This window comes from Aulonocara sp. 'chitande type north' Nkhata Bay, linkage group LG8 (assembly GCF_057382095.1).
Source record: "Aulonocara sp. 'chitande type north' Nkhata Bay isolate Kocher_YH1m ecotype deep benthic linkage group LG8, A_spYH_male_GT1.1, whole genome shotgun sequence".
Taxonomy (NCBI): Eukaryota; Metazoa; Chordata; class Actinopteri; order Cichliformes; family Cichlidae; genus Aulonocara; species Aulonocara sp. 'chitande type north' Nkhata Bay.
In genome coordinates this window covers 23,419,913-23,440,324 of record NC_141351.1, presented here as the reverse complement: position 1 = coordinate 23,440,324, position 20,412 = coordinate 23,419,913, and the positions used below count along the sequence as shown (strand labels likewise).

Here is a 20,412-nt window from a genome sequence, read left to right as displayed (position 1 = left end):
TACTGTCTGTATAAGTGGATGAGTGCCAGCACGGGTCCTTAGCTGCCCGTTACGGATCATCTCTGCTAATTTGAGTAACTGAGCTGTGCCTCTTAACTGTGTTTGTGCTTTCTGGAGCATTTTAGTGCAGCGGTCCCCAACCTTTTTTGCGCCACGGACCGGTTTATGCCCGACAATATTTTCACAGACCGGCCTTTAAGGTGTCGCGGATAAATACAACAAAATAAAACTAGTACCGGTACCGAAAAAAAGAAGATTTATTCATAACACACGTGAAAAGACCCAGGAAAACCGAGTAAACGATAAAAACGATGACAAAATAACGCTGAAAACCGATAAAAACCCTGAAATCCATACATTTCACACCTGAGCCTCAACTCTCGCGGCCCGGTACCAAACGACTCACGGACCGGTACCGGTCCGAGGCCCGGGGGTTGGGGACCACTGTTTTAGTGGACTTATCAGAAGTCTTTGCTCCAGTTTTAATGACTTTCTTCTCTTTTTGTATGTTACTTTGCACTAATTAACACTATCTCTTTCAGTATGATGCACAGATACAGCTTTTGAGCAGCGTTTGCCAGCGTTAGCTTTTATATTAGCACTCCATCTTCTTGTCCAAATATGGTCTTCATAACAGACCAGGCTATGTCCATCTTTTATATACAGTCTAAGGCTTATTTTGAAACCATAATAAGACAAATCCAGTTCAGTCCTTAGCATTTTTACAGATTAATTAAGTTTTATCTACGGATTGATCGAGTCATGGTCTCAGCTGCTATGTATTACAGAAGAAACCTGGGCAGATTTTCTGTTTTTAGTGTGCAAAAACAAAGATATTTCATTTACACTGACATAAAAGTAAAAACAAGCAGCAACTTCACATCTGAGAAGCTGAAACCAGATTATATTTAGCATTTATACTCGACAAATCCCAACAACTCTCAACCAATCTAATGTTATTGACCAATTCATTGAGTGTGTGACAGTTTTAGAGGTAAAATGGCTCACACTGAGAAACAAAGGCATTCGTCTGATGCCGTGTACGGGCCTGCCGCCTCACCAGCCCTGCGTGTAGCTCAGCTGAGAGACGAGGATGCTGCTCTCATGCTTGATTGCCTCTGTATCTCTGACCTACTTTGCTCACCACTCGCTCTCTCCCTCTCTCTGTGCTCTGGCCCAGCCTCCGGCAGCCAGCACACTCTGACTCTACCTTCCTAATGTGGGCCCGGCCCTGCAGCGGAGGAGCTGAAGGTGGAGCCCGTTTCCATTTTCCCCTCCATCTAAGCGCTGGAGGGGAAACATCTTGCAGGGCCGGTCTGCACACGGCACCACCCCGACGTCCCGCATCTACAAGCAGCTAATGTTTGCAATATTTCACCTTCAGGATTTCAGCCACGCCCTGCTCTGCTATCTTCACACGCATCCTCCTTTCAGTTCACATTCAAATAACTGGCACATAATCAATGCCAGACTTGTACTTCTAGGTTCCAAAGAAGTAAAAGACAAACCGCGACATTTCTGAGGCCACAATGTTGCATTATGGAATTCAAGATATGAGGAATTCTTCTCATGTTTGCACGGCGCAGACTGTTAAATAATCAGGGACTCCAGCTGCTGCTGTATGTTCACAATGAACACACACACACAGGTTTCCCAATGCAATGAGCCAGTCCTCAGTCAGCATGGTGCCAATTAAGTGTGTACAAGAATGCAGCTGAAATCCCGCTGTGGCATTTCTTCTTCTATTTAATGAGGCAACGCATCCAGAAAAAGGCTTGTTTTGTGAAACTGTGAGGTTTATCTTGTCCTTTATGTGTTCAGTAAACTAGAATCAATGCATAAAGTGATATCAAAAAGATATCTTTTAAATCAAGAGTGGTATATAAATGTGGGTTACAACTTTCAAACTCTCTTGATGACATGCTCAAACTTCTTGCAATGTTCAAATAATTTAAAACAGGGAAAGAGCAGCACACGGACATTTTTGAGGAGTTTGAGCCTTTTTAAAAATAATAAAGTAACTTAAAAGAATATTTCCTTAAATCAGTAGCTCAGCTGCCTGTTTGAGCTCTGAAGCCAAATAAATCTGAGTAACTTTTAGAAAAGCTCCACTCTGGAGACTTAATTGCTGTGGTGCTGTTTATTCTGCCAGCCTAAGCTCTGCAGGCGGGTCCGTCCAAACTGAAGCCGGCCGGCTGGATGCGGTCGCCTTTGGACTCGAGCCGACAGGGGCCAACAGGCTGTCAGTCTTTGCTAAATGGAGCACTTCAGTGCGGACTCATTTCATAATGCCCGACGCTTGAGGCCATGATGGAGTCAGCAGTCACATTAAGGAGAGTGATTGATTTATTTCAAAAGAGCTGCACTGCTCACATCAGCCTGCATCTTTAACTACATTACACACGTCTGCGTTTTCAGTTCTTTAGGTTTTCTTTCAGCTTCGTCGCCAGTTCTTTTGGATTTGCTCCGTTTGTACAGCATACACACCCGCATACCAGAACAAGTGTCGTGTGTAGAAGGAAAAGGCTTTAAAAGTAAAAGTGCCATCATAAAGTTCTGGACTCAAACCGCATTTAGCCAATCTCCCCTTCGGGATCTTCTCCTTATGCACTGCTGCTACTGTTTTAGGTGGACATCCAATTCTGACTTGACAGTTCAGGCTTGACGTTTTCTAGCCAAGTGATGACGTGTCTAATGCTTGGGACTGTAATAATCCTGTACGACCTCATTCTTTGTTAAATGATAGGACTGCTCCTAGCTACACTCCTGACCTGATGCATCGCTTTCAGGCTTAGACGCTGTTTGGTCTCATCGCCGCTGATGATTCCCAAAAAGGAGGTTGGGTCAGTTTGAGACCTTTGGCTTTTTAACCACACCTTTTTTCACTTATAAACTGCTAATAGAGCAATGTAAAAATACATCATAACAGGTAAAAATACAGTCAAAATCAGAATGTAAAGGATCACAGAATAAGTCTCAGGGGTGGTCGGATGATTGATGAGTGAGTGCTTCTGAACAAATCTGCATATAGTTCCCTGTCTTACGAAGCCTCGGATGATTTTACTTCTTTGTTCCTCAAACAGCTACTTAAATGAAAACATCTGAGTGGTCTGGAGCAGAAATGTCTCTTTGGTGAAAACAAGAAACCACAACTATGGTGAGACACAGGCTGGGCAAGCTGGTCTTTTTTGTGGAAAAATGTCAGAGTAATACATGTTCCAGAGTAAAAAGCTTGACATGTTAAGCGACTAAAAGTAGGGATGTCTCGACTTCTTCTATGTTGATTTTGATGCTCACAAACTTTGTGTGCTGTGCTCCAGAAACCCAAAATACAGCCAGTGTACATGCGTCAGTATGTAAAAATAACCTTCCCAAAAATATATCATGTAGAATTATCAAGCTTATAATCACATATCTCAAAGCTAAAATCTGGACCCAACATATTTCTGGTCCCTGACAAACCAGGTGGCAACTTAACTGATATCAAACATTATTTCATCTACATGCATAAAAGCAATCGTACCAAATATGCTGCACAGTGATTTTTCAAATATAACAACACACTGACAATGTCTTTTAAGTTCTGCTATAATGGAAATATGAAACTTTCCTATTTTTATTGACAGTTTTCAACAACTCTGCACCGTCGTCTGGCTTGTCTGCAGTTGAAATTGTGCTTCATATTGCCAGCATTCAATTAATTATGCATACAGTAAGAAGTGGACCTGGGACCCCTGGCTGGAGATGTGTGCACTCAGTTGCCAGCTTTGTTGTGCTGCTAATCCAACTAGACAGGTTTGGATGCCCAAATCGAAAGCAGAGAATCAGCTACAGTCTAAAGGTTTTAGAGGATAGATGCCTCAAGGCTGATCTGAACATGTCCAGCAGTGTTTTTTGGGGGGAGGAGCCCCTCTCAGACCTCCCTGTGCACATACCAGCGTGTCTCTCCAGTCGTGCCCAAGTGCTGCAGAAACTTGCAGAAGGATGTCTGAGTTTATCAAAAAAACAAAAAGATGGCACTGAGATGTGTTTCACTGCTTTCTGCGCATCAGTTGGAATGGCTCCCAGCTGCGGTTACTGACTACAACATGCCCGCTCCTCTTCACTGTAATTGTTACAGAAATCGATGCAATGAGTGAGAACCAGTGAGGGTGGGAGAGAGGTGTGTCCGTGGAATGAGACGAGAGATTCTCACTCCAACATCCCTCCACCAAACCAAAGAGGAAAAAATGACATATTGTTCATGTGGCGGGCATAAAGGGTTCGCGTTAAAAGGCTTTCATGCACCTACTGTGGGTCAGATCGCGTCCGCTGACCCTGGGAGGATTACCCAAGAGCCCATATGTGTCAGATAAGCAGCCTGGTTCACTGCACTGGCCGTGTGACAGCACACGGAGACATGGGCGCTCTCCTCTGTTTATAATATGAAAAAAAGGCGAAAAAAAATGGGCTTGGCATTTGCGCACAAGCACTGCTTCATCCCGATTTCCAACACTATCCGCTCTCGAAACAATACAGAGACGCAGGGAAATCAATTAAATACACCAGGGGCTTCTCGTTTTTGCGTCTATTTACATGTCAGAATCTCACATATTAAAATCAAAGGAGCTGGTTTGTGAGGCAGCTGGTCTGGAAAGCATTTAGGCCTCAGATGCAAGAAAGAAGCGAAAGATCCAGAATAACGGGAGGGGAGGGGGGTGCATACAGCCATAAATTCACACTCAAAGCCGACGACACAAAGAACACAAGTGTTATTAAATTACAGTAAATCTTAGAGAAATAACACCGCTTTGTTGCCCCCATGGGATTCTTTATTAATGAGATTATAAATACTCTGGAGGATTAGTCTCGTTACTGCGCGCCAGCAGCAGAGTGGCAGTAACGAAAACAGGACCTGCTCCGGAGGATGATGGAGACATTTTTTTTCCTCTTGAGGAGGAAGAAAAACGCTGAATGTATCGTGTTTGTAGGGAGGTGACTGCACCTCCAGGGCTGGTGCGATGATGGCTGCAACAAAAACACGTTTTTCTGTTTATTGTAGGTCGATGGAGGAGCAGATCGCGCACAATGAAAAGCGTGAGCCCCGAAAACACGCAAAATGAAGCTGCTGCAGGAGAATCTGTGCTGTCATGAGATATAAGAGAAAAAAATACGCCTCGTGTTCAAGTGCACGAAATTTCTATACGTAAAACGCGCACAGGCCCAACCTCTCCCACCTCATGCAAATAAAATATCAAGTGACAGGCCGAATGCCGACGCAGAATTACGACGCGGGGTTTGAGTCGCACGTCGCCCGCTCTCCTGATGTTTCGGTGTGATTGCAGCCACACCGGATCGGTTAAATAAAACAAATATGTCTGGGTTTTCTTACCTGAGTGCAGACAGCGGTCTTGTCTCTTCAGCGGCAGTCGCTCACCGGGCGCGCACGGCTTCTCGTCGCAGTGCAGGCGCAGGCCGGAGCGGGGCGCTGTGGAGCGGCGATGACTGCATGTCATGAAATGCAACCTGTCTGCGCGCAGCAGCCTCCAGCCCATTTGCGTTCATCTAGGGTGTAAACAAAGAGGTGCAAAGACGGATGTTTTGCTCTCAGTTCTTCTGTTTATGCAGAAACAGCCCTGCACAGTTATATAGACAGCTATCTACACACACAAATAAGGACATTTTAAAAGGAATTTGAAGGTTTTAAAATGTCTCAGTCAAACTAACTGACTGGTAAATAGTAACTGTAACTGCAAAAAAAATCATAGGATCCTTTTTTTTAATCTTTGGCAATTCAACTGTCAAACAGTTGCCTCAAGGTGCTTTATATTTTAACCTCCATGACCCGAACTCTTCCACGGCATGCATTTTTAATTCCTCTTTGATATTTGGACATATTGGGGCCCGATGAATGTAAAAACAAAGAATTACCAGATTTTATTTTATTTTTTTACCTTATTTTTGTTTTTAAGAAACATGAGAGCCACATATGAGCATATTTGTTTAAAATTTTGAACAGTAGCAGTAGCCTATAATGTCCTCGTAAGTGGATATCAGGCCCTTGTAGAGCAAAATTGAGTATTTTGGTGTAAATAACCCAAAATGTGATGTCCACATATGTGGACACCAGGTCCTAGGAGGTTAAGGTAATGATCCTACAATAATACAGAAAAACTCCAACAATCAAAAAACTCCCTTTCATCAAGCATGGAGGACCAGGCTCGTGGAAGGGCAGTTGCCAGTTGTGCGTCCACGTGTGACCACTTCCAGGCCAGTAACATCTGCACAGTATCCAATCACTACTGAGGACATCATTTGATCTTTTGCAGCCTCATAGAAAGAAGGTCCTGAGTTTGAATCTACCAGCTGGGGTCTTTCTGTCTTTCTTCCCCCCACAGTCCAAAGACAAGAATTGGTGATTCTAAACTCACCCTGTTAATGCGAGCCTAGATAAACCACCTCCTGTGTGTTAGCCATGACAGATGGATAGACCCCATGGATATGACCCCAAACTGGATAAGCAGTTTAAAAAATTATAGATATTTTCAAGACAATTTCAGAAAAAAGAAGAATTTTAAACACCATCTGACATACCCCTGGACCTTACTGTTGTTAAATCAGAGCAAATAGTCGCAGGAGGTTCAACACCTGTTAAAAAGGCTGAAACCAGAAAAACAGAAGCTGTTACACAAATATCTCTTTAAATCCTCAACTAAGAAATTTTAAAAAGCCATTTTTAAAATGAAGATTTTACTGAACCATCTGACAAATGTGCTTAAAAAATAATTGCATTACATTTCATATTTGCTACATCTGGGATAAAAAAAAATGCTTAAAAATGTATTGTGTAATATATTTCGATTTTTTCAGGAGTCAAAAAAACACACAGATGATGTTGAAGGCTCAAAAACTCCAAAAAACCTCATGTATCACATATGGTACACTAGGCGTTGAAGGGATATGGGCAAAATGCTTAGCTGTCCACATACTTGTGGACATATGTTATGACATATGATACATGTTATGTTAGTACAATACTATATTATTAGTATATTTGCCGAAATATCAAATATATCGAGTCAGTCTGTAACATTAAACATTATTATTTTCCATATTATCAACAGCAGCATACTTTTGTTCATATAAGTTCAAATGTGCGTGGATCATTGTTTTCTTTGTAAGCCTTTGTACAGTTTTCAGTATAACCTCCCTAAATACTTTGTTATTCTGTGAATATGTTATTTTTACAATATATAGTTGTTTAAATTAGGATTTATGCATTTGTGTATTTTACGTGTATAAAAAGGTCTTTGATCATTTTATTAACATAGATCAGTTTTGTGTGAATTGATTAGGTCCTTTAAGAAGCAGCAGGCTGATATACGGACTGTGGGTCATGGGGACAGGTCAAATTAGAACTTGAAGTTGTTTTAAATGGCTTAAAGTTAATTAAATTACCCTCTGCCAATCAGGCTCAGACAGTCAATAGTCTTTACAGTCACTATATCTAGCTTTGTTGTAGATGTTTTGCCAATATTATATAAAGGAGTGAGCACATATACGTTAGTTAAGTCAAATATTTCTAAAAATCCTCCCCTTTCACTGCTTTTTATTTTGCTTACATATTTCAAACTCAATTAAATTCTGAAGAATCAATAATTTTCTATGAGTTGTAAAAATAAAAAATATATTTCAATCCAAATATAGTTACAATAAATTCTCATCTGATGCTCTTTAAATAACCTTTCTCCATTCATTTTTAGCACTTTTTATATCAGCCTCCTAATAAAAGTGAGATGCAGGAGTGGCAAGATCTTCAGTAACACATCAGTAACTGTGAACTTGTATTCAAGCTACACCACTCAGTCCAGAACAACGTGCTACTGGTATCTTACACAAAGCAAACAGGCTCCTGATAGCACTGCTGCACTTAACTCCATTATCATTCTCTGGATTTTCATTTTCATTGGAAGTTGCAGTAGAGCTTAAGCATGCATTTCGTAACTGGATATATCTGGATAACAACTGTGGTCAGAGTAAATTAAGTAAAAAAAACTTGACAGAATAGCGCAGCAATAAGGACACATTTTCAGGTTTGAATATGTTACTGACTGTAACTATAATAAAGTTTTAATGAAGGTAGAAAGGTGGAATTTTACGAGTCTACAAAAGGAAAGTTATAAATTGATTTTTTTTTTTTTATCCATTTGTGAGAGGGGCTTCCAGACTGGACAGTAGCTACAGTAACAGATGGATGCGGTGGGCTCACAAAGGTCGAGTGTTGGCTCATAAAGCAGCTGAGACCTGCCAGACTAAACAGTGCACCCTTGTGTCACTCCTCTTTCACTGCCCTCCCTGTGGCCCCTCGGTATCACACACTGAGTGCCAACTTTTACACTGAGTCGAAAAACCAGCAGTGGAATTATTGACGTTCGAATTCATGCTGGGGCCATGATGTGTTGGCAAGACAAGTGCTTTCTTTCTTTTTCCTCTCCGCCTCTCTGTTTTGCCTTTCTGGAATTGTGCCCAGTGCAACAGCTGGCACTAGCTGTGTGGGTTAAGATGATTTGGTTATTATCCTGTGGTAGGAGTTCTCTGTGAGCCAGGTGCTGCCACAAGACCCTTCCCTACCATGTGGGCACCGGCCTGAAGGAGCTGCTTCACAGGCTCAGGGACTTTCCCTTTTCTTTCCAAGCATTCCAAATAAATACAGTTCAAATAAAGAAATGGTGTAAGACAAATATTTGAAGTTACAGGTTTTTATCTCAGATAAAAGATGATTTTAATATTAAGCTGGGGGATAACTTTTACTGATTGGCCGTATAATCATTCTTTCCATACTTTAAAAAACATGATGCTAACTTCAGGCATCCAGATTAATCAGGTATTCCGACTAAAGCTTATAACTTTCTCCGGTACTCTGGGAAAAAAAGTAAGATTTCTCCTTTTGCATCAACTTACTAGCAACAATCGTCAGTAAGCTAGCAGCTCTTAATAACTAGCATCCCTGGAGTATTTACAAGCGTTCCTATGAAAGGATTCATTATCCTCAGCTGGGAACTAGCATTAATTAGTTAATATGTTAACAAGTTAATATAATAGTTTCTAGCATTAGCATTAACTAGCATACCCAGCCTACAAACTTGCCTTCCTAGGCTAGCAACTAGCATTCCTAAGATAGCTACTATTAACAACCAACCTACACTACTGACTAGAATTTCTAGGCCAGCAACTAGCATGTTTAAGCTAGTAATTATTATTACCTCACATCCTTATAATACTGACTAACATTCCTAGAATGATAAATAGGATCCCTAAGTTGGTGACTATTATTAACTAGCATCCCTGCACTAGTAACTAGCATTGCTAGGTTACTACCTAGCATCACTAAGTTATCATCCCTTAAGCTCCCAATTAACACTCCTAGGCAAATGAGTGACAATATTAAACTAAAAGCGAGCATTAATTAATAGAACCAGGCCTATATTTCTAAGCGAGTATGTCTAAGCTAGAAACTAGCAGAACTAAGATAAGCTGCCCATAGGGTTTTCAACTTTTTAACTATAAAATAAGGGGCACTCTGGTGTACCAGAAGCGCAGTGCACAGCCAGCTGGGCATAGTGTAATAAGAAAAAAAATATTCAAATAAAATACTGTAAATAGGGACTTCAATCACCCAGTTTATTATGCTACACAGACAAAAATCACCTTATTTTTACAAATCACGTATTACTCTTCACATCTAATGTGCATAATGGGCCGTCACTGAATGTTGTGACTGGGCAGAAACAATCATCTGATACAACTGCAGTCAAATCAGATTTAAGTGGCATTACAGGTAATGGTCAATATATACAGGACATCTGAGGTAGAATAAGAGACGAACCATTTTTGCTGATTATACAGGATGTCCCAGCTAAAACGGGCAGTTGGCAACCCTACCTACACAACAATGGTCAAAGAGAAGTACAAGTTCTCTTTAATTAAGAAATATTTCCATAATAAATTAAGATAATTCCAAGAAACCTTGGAATTATATTTTCTGTATTTTCTATACAGAAAATACACAATTTCCAATTTTTTTCTTCCAAAACACTTTGATTTACATCAGTTTCACAAGTTGCTTATCCGCCAATAATAAGGTATAGATTTTTGTCAGCATGCAAAGCTTAAAAAGGAAGTAAAAGCACATTTTTACACATATATTCTGTAGATAAAAGTAATGTGGAAAGACACTATGAATTTGATTCTGTAAAAATAGTAGAGGTATACAGTTTCTTGCATATTACACTAATTTCTTTATGTTTCAGTTCTGGGACTCCACAGTAGCTTTGCATGACCTTTTGTATATTTATCTTATACGATCCATTTTTGTAGTCTTTTAGCTCATCATCCTTCTTAAACAAGACCTTTCAGCTCTTGTCTCTTTAAGACCCCCCTCCTTAAAAGTCCTCTGTTTTATGATTAGCAGACTTCTGGAAGTTTACTGAGGGGCAGCACTGAGCGTTTTTGAACTGTACTGATCATTCAGAAAAGTAAATATTAGACCATTGTGAAGCCTGAACATTTGGTCCACATATGTTCATTTTAATATATGTAACAAAAAATAAGAAAAAAGGTAACATCCATATGACGAGTAGAACTGAAAACAGAAAGAATGTTTGTTTGTTTTTTCTAGATAGAAATTAAATTTTAAAATAAAATAAAGACAATGATTAAGAAAAATAACACTGCGCTCAATGCTTTGCCTAAATATGAAAAATGACGTATGTGGTCCTTAAATCAACTATAGCTGCAGCCACTATTTTCCAGCCACTGTCCTCACTTTCTATACGTGAAGTGAACACATGTTATTCACCACATTATTTGTAACTGACTGGCGTATTTACTGGCCTGTTTTGGCATCACAATTGAATTTTGTCAGAGTTCCTCCATATTTGTTTATGTTTAGACTCTTGCAGGAAAACATTTTGTACCTTATGTAATCACGTCTTTGACCATGGCAGTCACAGCAGACGCCAACAGAGGCTGTGGTCTGCTTTTCAAAGCAGAGGAAAAATAATGGAACAACATTAGATTGCTGAAATATTTCAGCGCTGACTGTGTCAGTGCATTTAGACCAGAGTTTACCCTTCAAAGAGTGTTTGGGTTGTCCTCAGGACTGTCTGGAAAAATCTTAAATCCATGAAGACCATCTGCCTCCATCACTCTGAGGGAAAAAGGTTGTGTAACGGGTTTACCCAAATCAGACCCGCAAGCTGTGATAATTCCTTTAGATTACTTTCCAGTAACTTACATTACCCATTCAGTCAGCCATGTAATTCACTACAACTAACTAGAAGGTGTTATAGCTGCATGAAGAGAAATGTGTCTCAATACTCAAAAGTGTTTCAAACGCATACAATATGATCCAAAAGCGTAAACTAAGATTTAGAAACGTGTACATTTACTTGTGCGTCATTTTTGAGGACTCACAAAAGCATGGTCCAATCCACACAAACACAAAGCAGTCTGACCACATGTAAAACTATTTAACAAATAGGTATATCCAAACCCAAAAAACTATAGACCCCCTATGCTAAGCAAGCCTACCGCAGACATGAGCGAGACAGATAAATATGAAGGCATGCCGGTGTTGTGCCAAAAAGTGATTGTCTGCCAAAAACTGATTGCTCGTATTTAAACTGCTATAAGTAACTTGTTGGGCTATAATATGTGAAACATATGTCAAATGCATCCCTCATGGATGACATAAAGTCATCTTGAGCCACAAACAACATTCGTGTAACAAGGTAGAAGCCGCAATCAGTTTTTGGCAGTGACTTTTATATAACCTTTATTTATGCAGTTAAAAAAATCTCATTAACATTAAAAATGTCTTTTGTAAGAGGTAAGTTGGCCAAGAGGACAGCAGACATGGCAGCAAATATTACAATATTTCTGTAAAAATATTTTAAGTGGGGATAAAGGACCGGATTGGTTATACTGTAAGTACAATAGCAGAGAGTTGTAAAGATACTTGAAAAACAGATATTGTTTTAATTCTCTATATAACCCCTTTGTAAACCCTGTTCACCGAAGTCTATTTACAAACATACGTAAAGATATTACACATAAAAAATACACAGAAACATTGGAAATCAGTTTTTGGCAGACAATCACTTTTTGGCACAACACCGGCTCGGTCAACAAGGTCCGCATCAGGTGTTGAGGAACCAGGGCACCCTGACGAGAAGTGGGCTACTGGAACAAGAAGGCATCGGTGGGCAAGAGACGAAAACAGGGCGTTGTTGGAATGCTACTACGCAAGTAACCCTGGCAGAAGGGGCTACATGAATAGGATGAGAGACCTATGGATTCTTCGATATCCAACATCCACAATGACGGCGAAACAACTAGTAGCTCAGTGTTCCAACATTTTTCATCTGCAGTCTGGAGGTATTATAAAGTTGATGATAACAACATTGCCATAGCAAACTGTGAGATATGTAAACTTGGGAAAGCGACCCACTTCAGTACTGGAAAGAACATGCTAACCAGTTTCCCTCTATGGCTGCAACCCAATATCTCAGTGCCCCCTGTAGCTCTGTGGACAGTGAGAGACTTTAGTGCCGTTGCAAACGTCCTTGATGAGAACAGAAACAGGCTCAAACCTGACAAGGTAGAGATGTTAGTTTTCATTAAGAGAAAACACACATTTCCTTCTGTGAAACTTACTGCTATGATGACAGTAAGAGTTAGGAGTGCAGTTTCTAAAACCACATTACTAGCTTTGCAAACACTGTGGCACTTTTATTTTTTTATTTGTTTACATGCCTGCCGGATATTTAAGTTGAGGTGCTATTTGTTGTTATATTAGTCTTTTTTTATATTTACTGTTGCACTAAAGTCCATAAGTGAAGAATTTATGTTATTTATTACTTGATTGTTCAAGCTACCTCACAAAAGTGCTTTGTTTGTTAACAGAGTTGTTGAACGTTAAAATAAAGTGAATTAAATAAAAAAATGAGGAACATCCAGGATCTGTTTCTTCGTTCTGCTTCATTCTTTTTTTATGTATTATTGAAGTATTGGATCGGGACTCGGTATCGGTAGATACTCAAAATCAAATGACTCAGACTCGAGGGCAAAAAAACATGATCAGCACATCCCTAATTGACACCTTGCTCGGACACTGAGTGGCAAATAGCAAAGATTGCAGATGAGTGCATTTAATGTTTTTGTCTTGTGTAGCCATTCTAAAGCTAAACAAAGGACAGGCTTTGTGTATAACCTGTGGTATGTAGCATACACATGTAATATAATAGAATTTTACACATCAGCTGAAACAAAACCTTCTTGGATGGTCTCGTCGATTAAACATAAATCCATTTCATTTGTTAGATAATTGCACTAAAATGCTGTAAAGAGCAAAAAACGCACAAACATTGTCAAGTGAACCAGTTCGCAGACTTCAGAAGGCACTCACAGCAGTTGTTGCTGTCACGATTGAACTTGAGCTAATGCAGTAAAATGAGACACTCCAAGACCTGATGGTAGAGAGATGAACCAGAGCATGACCTTCAATGCAGACTGCAGAGTTCACAAGTTGCTTAGCGGTCACATTAGGGTCAACTTTTGAGATAAGGACGGTGAGGTACGTTGTCCTCCCATCATGGTGAATTGTATGTGTGGATTACATAGATTTATGTTTTATAAGACATTAAACCTGCAGTGTTCCGGTCAGAAACAGCACTGGACCATTTTTGTGTTTGGGCGTTTCGTCCAAGTGAAGCAATGAAAACTCACAACTGCATTTCTTAGCATGACAGGACAGGATGATCACACTGACGTGTTTAAGACGGGAAATTCACACACTTTAACTTTCAAAGAAATTGTGATGCATTAGTACAAACAAATAATTATTATAATTATAACAAATTAAATCAATTTCAGTGAAAGGTTTATGTGATATAAGCAGACAGGCGATGCAGGATGAATTATTCAGATTTATTTATTAATTAACTGATAAATTTAGATTGTCCAATTACTGTTGCTGCTAATTCCCTGATTAATACATTTCTTTAGATTTGTCAAATTTTTTGGTTAAATTGATTCATGAATAATTAATTGATCACTGATCAATTAATTATTGATCAGTGCAGCAATACAGGTTGCTACTATGCACCTGTATTTATAACTCAGGTTCATAGTAGCAACTCTTTTTAACCCAGCACAAGCTCTCTAAGAAGACGAGGAAAAACTCCTCAAAAACTTGAGAAGAAACCTCGGGAAAGGCAATTCAAAGAGAGATCCCCTTTCCACGGATTGCTGGGGGTGGGTGGGGTATTTTCCATTTATGGACAGAAACCATGTATGGAAAAGACAATACATGGAAGTTCCACTTCGATCTCGTGGTTTTTGTGGGGTGCCTCTACAGGGGCAGGACTGTAAAAATGACATAATTGTTAAAAACATACACAGATATGTGACATGGCTTCAGAATTTGACCAAATACTTCTCTGTTAGAGCTTATGCTCTGTAACCCTGTTGTGCTTGGAGTCGATAAGTCATTTGAACCAGGGATGATTTCGAAGTTCCTCTAGGGTGAGGCGGTCTTCATTTTTGGCTGCCAGGCAACCTAACAGAAAACTCTCGCAGTCTGTTTGGAAATATAATAGAGGGTGGGGTTCACGTTTGTCATACAAAAATCGATATGTGCGTTACCGATACAGATAACACATTAAACAGAATTTTCTGTTTTGTAACGCAAATCACGACAGGTTAACGAATTAACATCTGGCTTACTTTCTGAAATATCAGTACGCTTCGAATACATGTTCTTGGAAGAGGTGATGTTGTGTAACAGCCTATCCATCACTCTGCCCAGCTGCAAAACTGTGATGCAATCGGCTTTGGTGGCGTTAAACAGCAAGTTTAGAGCCGGTGATTTTCTCCCTAAAATCCAAAGAGAAATTATTAATGGTAAGAAATGAATGTGGACACAAGGCGTGTGGGCAGGCAAGAACATGTAAACAATGAGGCTGATGACCTACCATTTCTTCGAGTGACTGCTTCTGGTGTAAAAAAGACTCCACAGCCAAAATCAATGTATTTGACACGCGGACGTGCTAAACGTTCAGCTGAGTTTTCAATTATAATATTGTCTGTCTTAATGTCTTGATGGAAAACACCCTTGGAGTGCATTTCAGTGGCTGCATCTACCAACTGTCTCATTATGACCTGACAGACAAACGAAAGATACATTAAAACCATAAGATCTAAATTATTCATAAAAGACAAATATTTTATTCTTGCTACTCACTGACCTTAATGTCGCTCTCACAAATCCTTTCTCTTCTGTTTGACAGGTAAACGTCCAAGTCTATGCCGTTTTTGCCCCCTTCAAAGACCATAATAAGTTCTTTTTCTAAGTCATACCAGTCGAGTAAAACTGGGGTCACATTGCTGCTTGTAGCCTCTGGTCCTGCCCCCACTTTTATCAGCAATGCCACCTCCAGAGGAATCTTGGTCATTCTACCATTAAGAAGCTTTAGAAACAGAACATCCGGGTCAGTTGTCAAACATTAGGCTGTTTGAGGTACATGCTGCCCGAAAAACAACCGAAAAAGACAAACATCTCATACCATTGGCTGGCGGTAGAGCGACTTCTGAGGAACATGTTTTATTACCACCTGCATTAAAGAGAAAATGTGTTTGAGAAAAAGCACGTAGAGAACAGGATGAACTACAAGAAAACATGCGTAAAGTGCACACATAAGAAGCCATACTGGGAAGTTGTCTTCTCTACGTTTTCCAAAGAACACTTCCCCATACTGTCCTTCACCCAGCATATCCTGCTCGTCATATTTTTCTTCAAAGTCCTCTACAGAGAGACAAAACAAACACGGGGTTGTGATTAGTTGCATGTAGGAAAGCTGACATCGTCTCATTTTACACATTCGTACAGGCTCTGTTGGAAGCTTCCTAGTGATTACCAGATGGATGCCAGCTAAATTCTGAGAGCTTGGGAAGGGGCTCTCGTTTAAGGTGTGATTTGAACTTTTTCTTACCTGTAGTGTGACCGTTGTATGTGCTAGGTAAAGGATCATCTGTCTCATAGATGGAGTTGTTAGACTCCTCCTGTGAGCTTGATGTCCTCCTCTTTTTACTGCGTGGTTCTTTTGTTCCATCGCTGCTCTTTTGTTTGCTGCTCTTCTTTCTGGAAGCAGCTGCATAAACAAAAATCAATTAGACCTCTGAACTCCACACAGGCCTACAGATGATCAGAAACTATAAAACAAAAAATAATCTCTGTGAATGTCTCACTTACACTTCTCAAAGAAAACATGGCTGGGGCCTGGGGTTGGACTTTCGCTGTCCTTTCGTGTTTTGGAAGCTTTTTCCAATCTCTCTGTGGAACCATCTTTTCTTTTGGAGCTCTTGATTCGCCCATCTGACGTCCTGTCCTCTATCCTGAAGGACCAGGGCTCAGTGTGGCGTTCTGCAGTTTGTAAAAAAATCTGTTTGTTACTGCTGAATCAAAGCACCTGAAGTAAAAGCCTGTAATTTAAGATGAATTGACAGGTAAAGGAGACTTCACTCACCTAGATATTTACTTACACCCACAGCACGTGGCGTAGCAAAGGTCGGCCAAGATTTTGACGACATATCGGAAACTGGTTCAAAATTGTTCTCCCTGGACTAAACTCACTTTTAACTATTTGATTTTGTATGTAGTTGGAACTTTGAAAGGTCCCTTTTTAAAACTGTTTTGATGACATCACGGAACTTAACATTCTAATATATGCAAACTGTCTCTGCATGGCTACACAACATCAAATTAAATCACAACAAAGGAGTAACAAGCAGGAGTATACAGGAGCAGTCTTACAGTATAGGTCACATGTTTGTCAGCATACAGAAGTGAAGTGAGCTATTCTGTTCATTTAGAAAAATTAACGCCTGCTTTATTAAAAGAAAACCAATAAATATAAAAATAAAAGAATGCAGGAATAGAGACAAAGCCCAGATGTCCAAGTTTTGCAATGGGACATGAAAGCAGCTCAGGGAAGTTGACAGTGAGAAATTTGTCTCAAAAGCTCACCATGCTATCTGTGTGTATGAGGTGAAGCACATACATGTAAGGTTCTGTAAACCAGCGAGAGAGATGTTACATGAAGTTTTAGACATTTCTACGCACAGAAAGGTTTTTGAACGAGAAGCTTATCCAATTCGTGGAGCTGAGCTTAATAAATAGTGATTATTTATGCACAATTTATTTAGGTTTGGATATATGCATTTGTAAAATTGTTATACATGTGGTTAAATTGCTTCGTATTTGTGCGTGGACTGAAGCACGCGTTTTTGAGTCCTCCAAGATTACACACAAATCACTGCACACATTTTTAAATTTGGTCATTCAGTGTCCCACTTGTCATTCTGGATAGCCCTGACCAACACCCAACGCACAATAATGTCACGAAAGCATATTTTTGGTGATTAGTATCCCATAGCTACTAACTGTTATCCTTAAGCTAGTAATTAGCATTAACTAACGTCCCGATGCTAGTAACAATCATCCTTTTTGTGCCAATCACCAATAATTAGCATTTCTAGGGTAAACCTTTTCCCAAACTATTAAAACTACCCATATGGCAAAGAAATAGAAAAAACTTATAAAAGACTTGCGTCAGCTTTAGCTTGCTAGTGAATCATATAAGGCTTAATATGATTTACTCATGGGGCAGCACGGTGGCATGGTGGTTAGCACTGTTGCCGCACAGCAAGAAGGTCCTGAGTTCAATTCCAACATCAGGCCGGGGTCTTTCTGTGTGGAGTTTGCATGTTCTCCCCGTGTTTGCGTGGGTTCTCTCCGGGTACTCCGGCTTCCTCCCACCGTCCAAAGACATGCAGCTTGTGGGGATAGGTTAATTGGATAACCCAAATTGTCACTAGGTATGAATGTGAGTGCGAATGGTTGTTTGTCCCTGTGTGTTAGCCTTGCGACAGACTGGCGACCTGTCCAGGGTGTACCCCGCCTCTTGCCCCATGACAGCTGGGATAGGCTCCAGCGCCCCCCGCGACCCTGAAAAGGATAAGCGGAAGTGAATGGATGGATGATTTACTCATGAAAGTGGCCACTTTCTCATTACTTTCATATATTGTTTTAGTAAGTATCCAAAACATACAAGTTTCATTTATATAAATGTTCAAGGGATCTTACATCTGTTTTCACTCTTGTATGCTTTTCATACAAGTTTCACACAAGACAGATACAAACCTTAGAAGATTTATATATATCTTTTCCATACTGACTGCATTTTTTTTTAATCCTGCCACCAGGGGAATGTTGGTCATTTTTCCCATTAAGAACATTCTGGTCTGTGTTCAAACATTACATGTACATGTTACAGGAAAAACAACAGGAAAAGACAAATCTCATCATTGGTAGGCAGTCGACTGCTGAGTAACATGTTTAACAACCTCCTGCATTATAGAGAAAATGTATTTTAGAAAAATCATGTACAAAATCGATGAACTAGAAGAACTGTAAAGTGAACAAATAAGAAGCCATACTTGCGTTTTCTAAAGATAGGCCAAAACCTTGCTGCATCCACCCCTTCATATTTTTATTCAAAGTCTTCTGCAGAGAGACAAAACAAACACGGGGTCGTGATTAGTAAAGCTGACATTGTCTTAGCTTAGAAGGGGCTCTCTCGTTGCAGATTTTAACAATCTCTTACCAATCCTGTGATAAAATGGAAAAATCCACACCGGGCATCGGTCTCATAGATGGAGTTGTTGGAGTCCTCCTGTGAGCTTGATGCCCTGCTCTTTTTATTGTGTAGTTCTTGTGTTCCATCACTGCTTGATTTTTATTTACTGGTCTTCTTTCTGAAAGCAGCTGCAAAAAAATATATACATGTCTACAGATGATCATTTACTATAAATCAAAAAATAGTCACTTCAGTGTTGTCTGTCTGCCTTACCACTACATATTTCAAATACAACGAGGGTTTCTAGACAAAAACATGGCTGTGCCATGGGCTCCCCGGTGTCACCTATTGTAGCCAACCTTTACATGGAAGAAGTGGAAAGAAAGGCTCTTGGCTAAAGGGAGAGTACCCAGCCACTGGTACAGATATGTAGACGACATCTGGGTCAAAATCAAAACACAAGAAGTGGAATCCTTCACTGCGCACATTAACGCTGTGGATAAAAACATCAAGTTCACCAGGGAAGACACAAAGGACGACTGCTTGCCTTTCCTGGACTGCGCTGTGCACATTGAAGAGAACGGCAACCTCAACATTGAAGTTTACCGGAAGCCCACACACACGGACTAGTACCTCCTCTTTGACTCCCATCATCCTCTGGAACACAAACTTGGAGTCATTAGGACCCTACACCACCGGGCAGAACATGTTTCCTCTAAGCCTGAAGGGAAAAAGAAGGAACACACACGTGTAAAGGAAGCACTAAAAACATGTGGTTATCCTAACTGGGCGTTTATAAAGTCAGCAAAGATGCACAGAAAAGAAGACCAGACACCAGCGAGGGAGGATAAGAAGGACAGACGCAACAACATTGTCATCCCCTATGTAGCCGGTGTATCAGAAAAACTCAGGAGAGTTTTCTCCAAGCATGACATCCCGGTGCATTTCAGACCCAGCAACACGCTCAGACAGAAACTGGTTCACCCGAAAGACAAAACTCCTAAACACAAACTTAACAATGTGGTGTATGCTGTACAGTGCAGCGAGGAATGCTCAGACCTCTACATTGGAGAGACCAAACAGCCACTTCACAAGCGCATGGCACAACACAGAAGAGCCACCTCCACAGGACAAGACTCAGCAGTCCATCTGCATCTAAAGGACAAAGGACACTCTTTCGAGGATGCCAATGTTCACATTTTGGACAGAGAGGACAGATGGTTTGAAAGAGGAGTGAAAGAAGCATCTATGTCCACTGTGAGCGACCATCTTTGAACAGAGGCGGTGGTTTACGACACCAACTCTCTGCCATCTATAATCCAGTTCTGAGATCCTGTCACTACCCGATCTGTACCGGAAACCCGATCGGTACCCCGCATGCGCTAAAAGGTGTCTACTTCTGGTCGAAGCGTTTTATGATAGAACAGAGTATCTGTTAAGATGTTAAGAATAATAAGTATCTCTTAAAATGTTTCCAATAATGAAACATTTCAATATAATGTAGACAAAAACTAAAACTAAAAAGATAGTTATGGATCAGGACTCCCTGATCCTTACTGCGCATGTGAAAATTCTGACCATACAAATCGGGTCTACCCGATCCTTGCCACCTCCAGAGGAATCTTGGTCATTTCACCATTAACCCTAGAATACTATCGCTAAAAGTAGTAACACCATCACTAACGCCAGGTGATTTTATACCCAACAAAAAGTACTTCTCATCAAAATATGACAA

General features: G+C 40.3%; 2 protein-coding genes and 1 pseudogene across 17 annotated transcripts in view; 1 reads left to right on the top strand and 2 right to left on the bottom strand.

Moving 5' to 3' along the window:
* The window catches only part of LOC147323813 (microtubule-associated protein tau-like), a 37,321-nt gene extending 31,788 nt beyond the window's left edge, over positions 1–5,533 (bottom strand). For 15 of the 16 annotated variants that reach the window (XM_086304410.1, XM_086304416.1, XM_086304419.1 and 12 more), the window contains exon 1: positions 5,372–5,529. The gene's annotated coding sequence lies outside the window, so the exon portion shown is untranslated. Of the gene's footprint in view, positions 1–5,371 lie in introns of all 16 variants that reach the window. The other variant, XM_086304428.1, reaches the window with a different exon arrangement.
* Positions 5,534–14,004: 8,471 nt separating this feature from the next.
* On the bottom strand, positions 14,005–16,699 carry LOC147323812 (serine/threonine-protein kinase pim-1-like). Its single transcript, XM_086304834.1, has 9 exons — positions 16,566–16,699; positions 16,292–16,462; positions 16,032–16,190; positions 15,750–15,844; positions 15,606–15,653; positions 15,288–15,509; positions 15,015–15,201; positions 14,767–14,916; positions 14,005–14,620 (listed from the first exon to the last, which is right to left on the bottom strand). The coding sequence occupies exons 1-9, from the start codon at positions 16,627–16,629 to the stop codon at positions 14,529–14,531; spliced, it is 1,188 nt and encodes a 395-aa protein (XP_086160960.1). The 5' UTR covers positions 16,630–16,699; the 3' UTR covers positions 14,005–14,528.
* A 2,304-nt stretch (positions 16,700–19,003) lies between these two features.
* Positions 19,004–20,116, top strand: LOC147323811 (uncharacterized; annotated as a pseudogene).
* Positions 20,117–20,412: the final 296 nt, after the last annotated feature.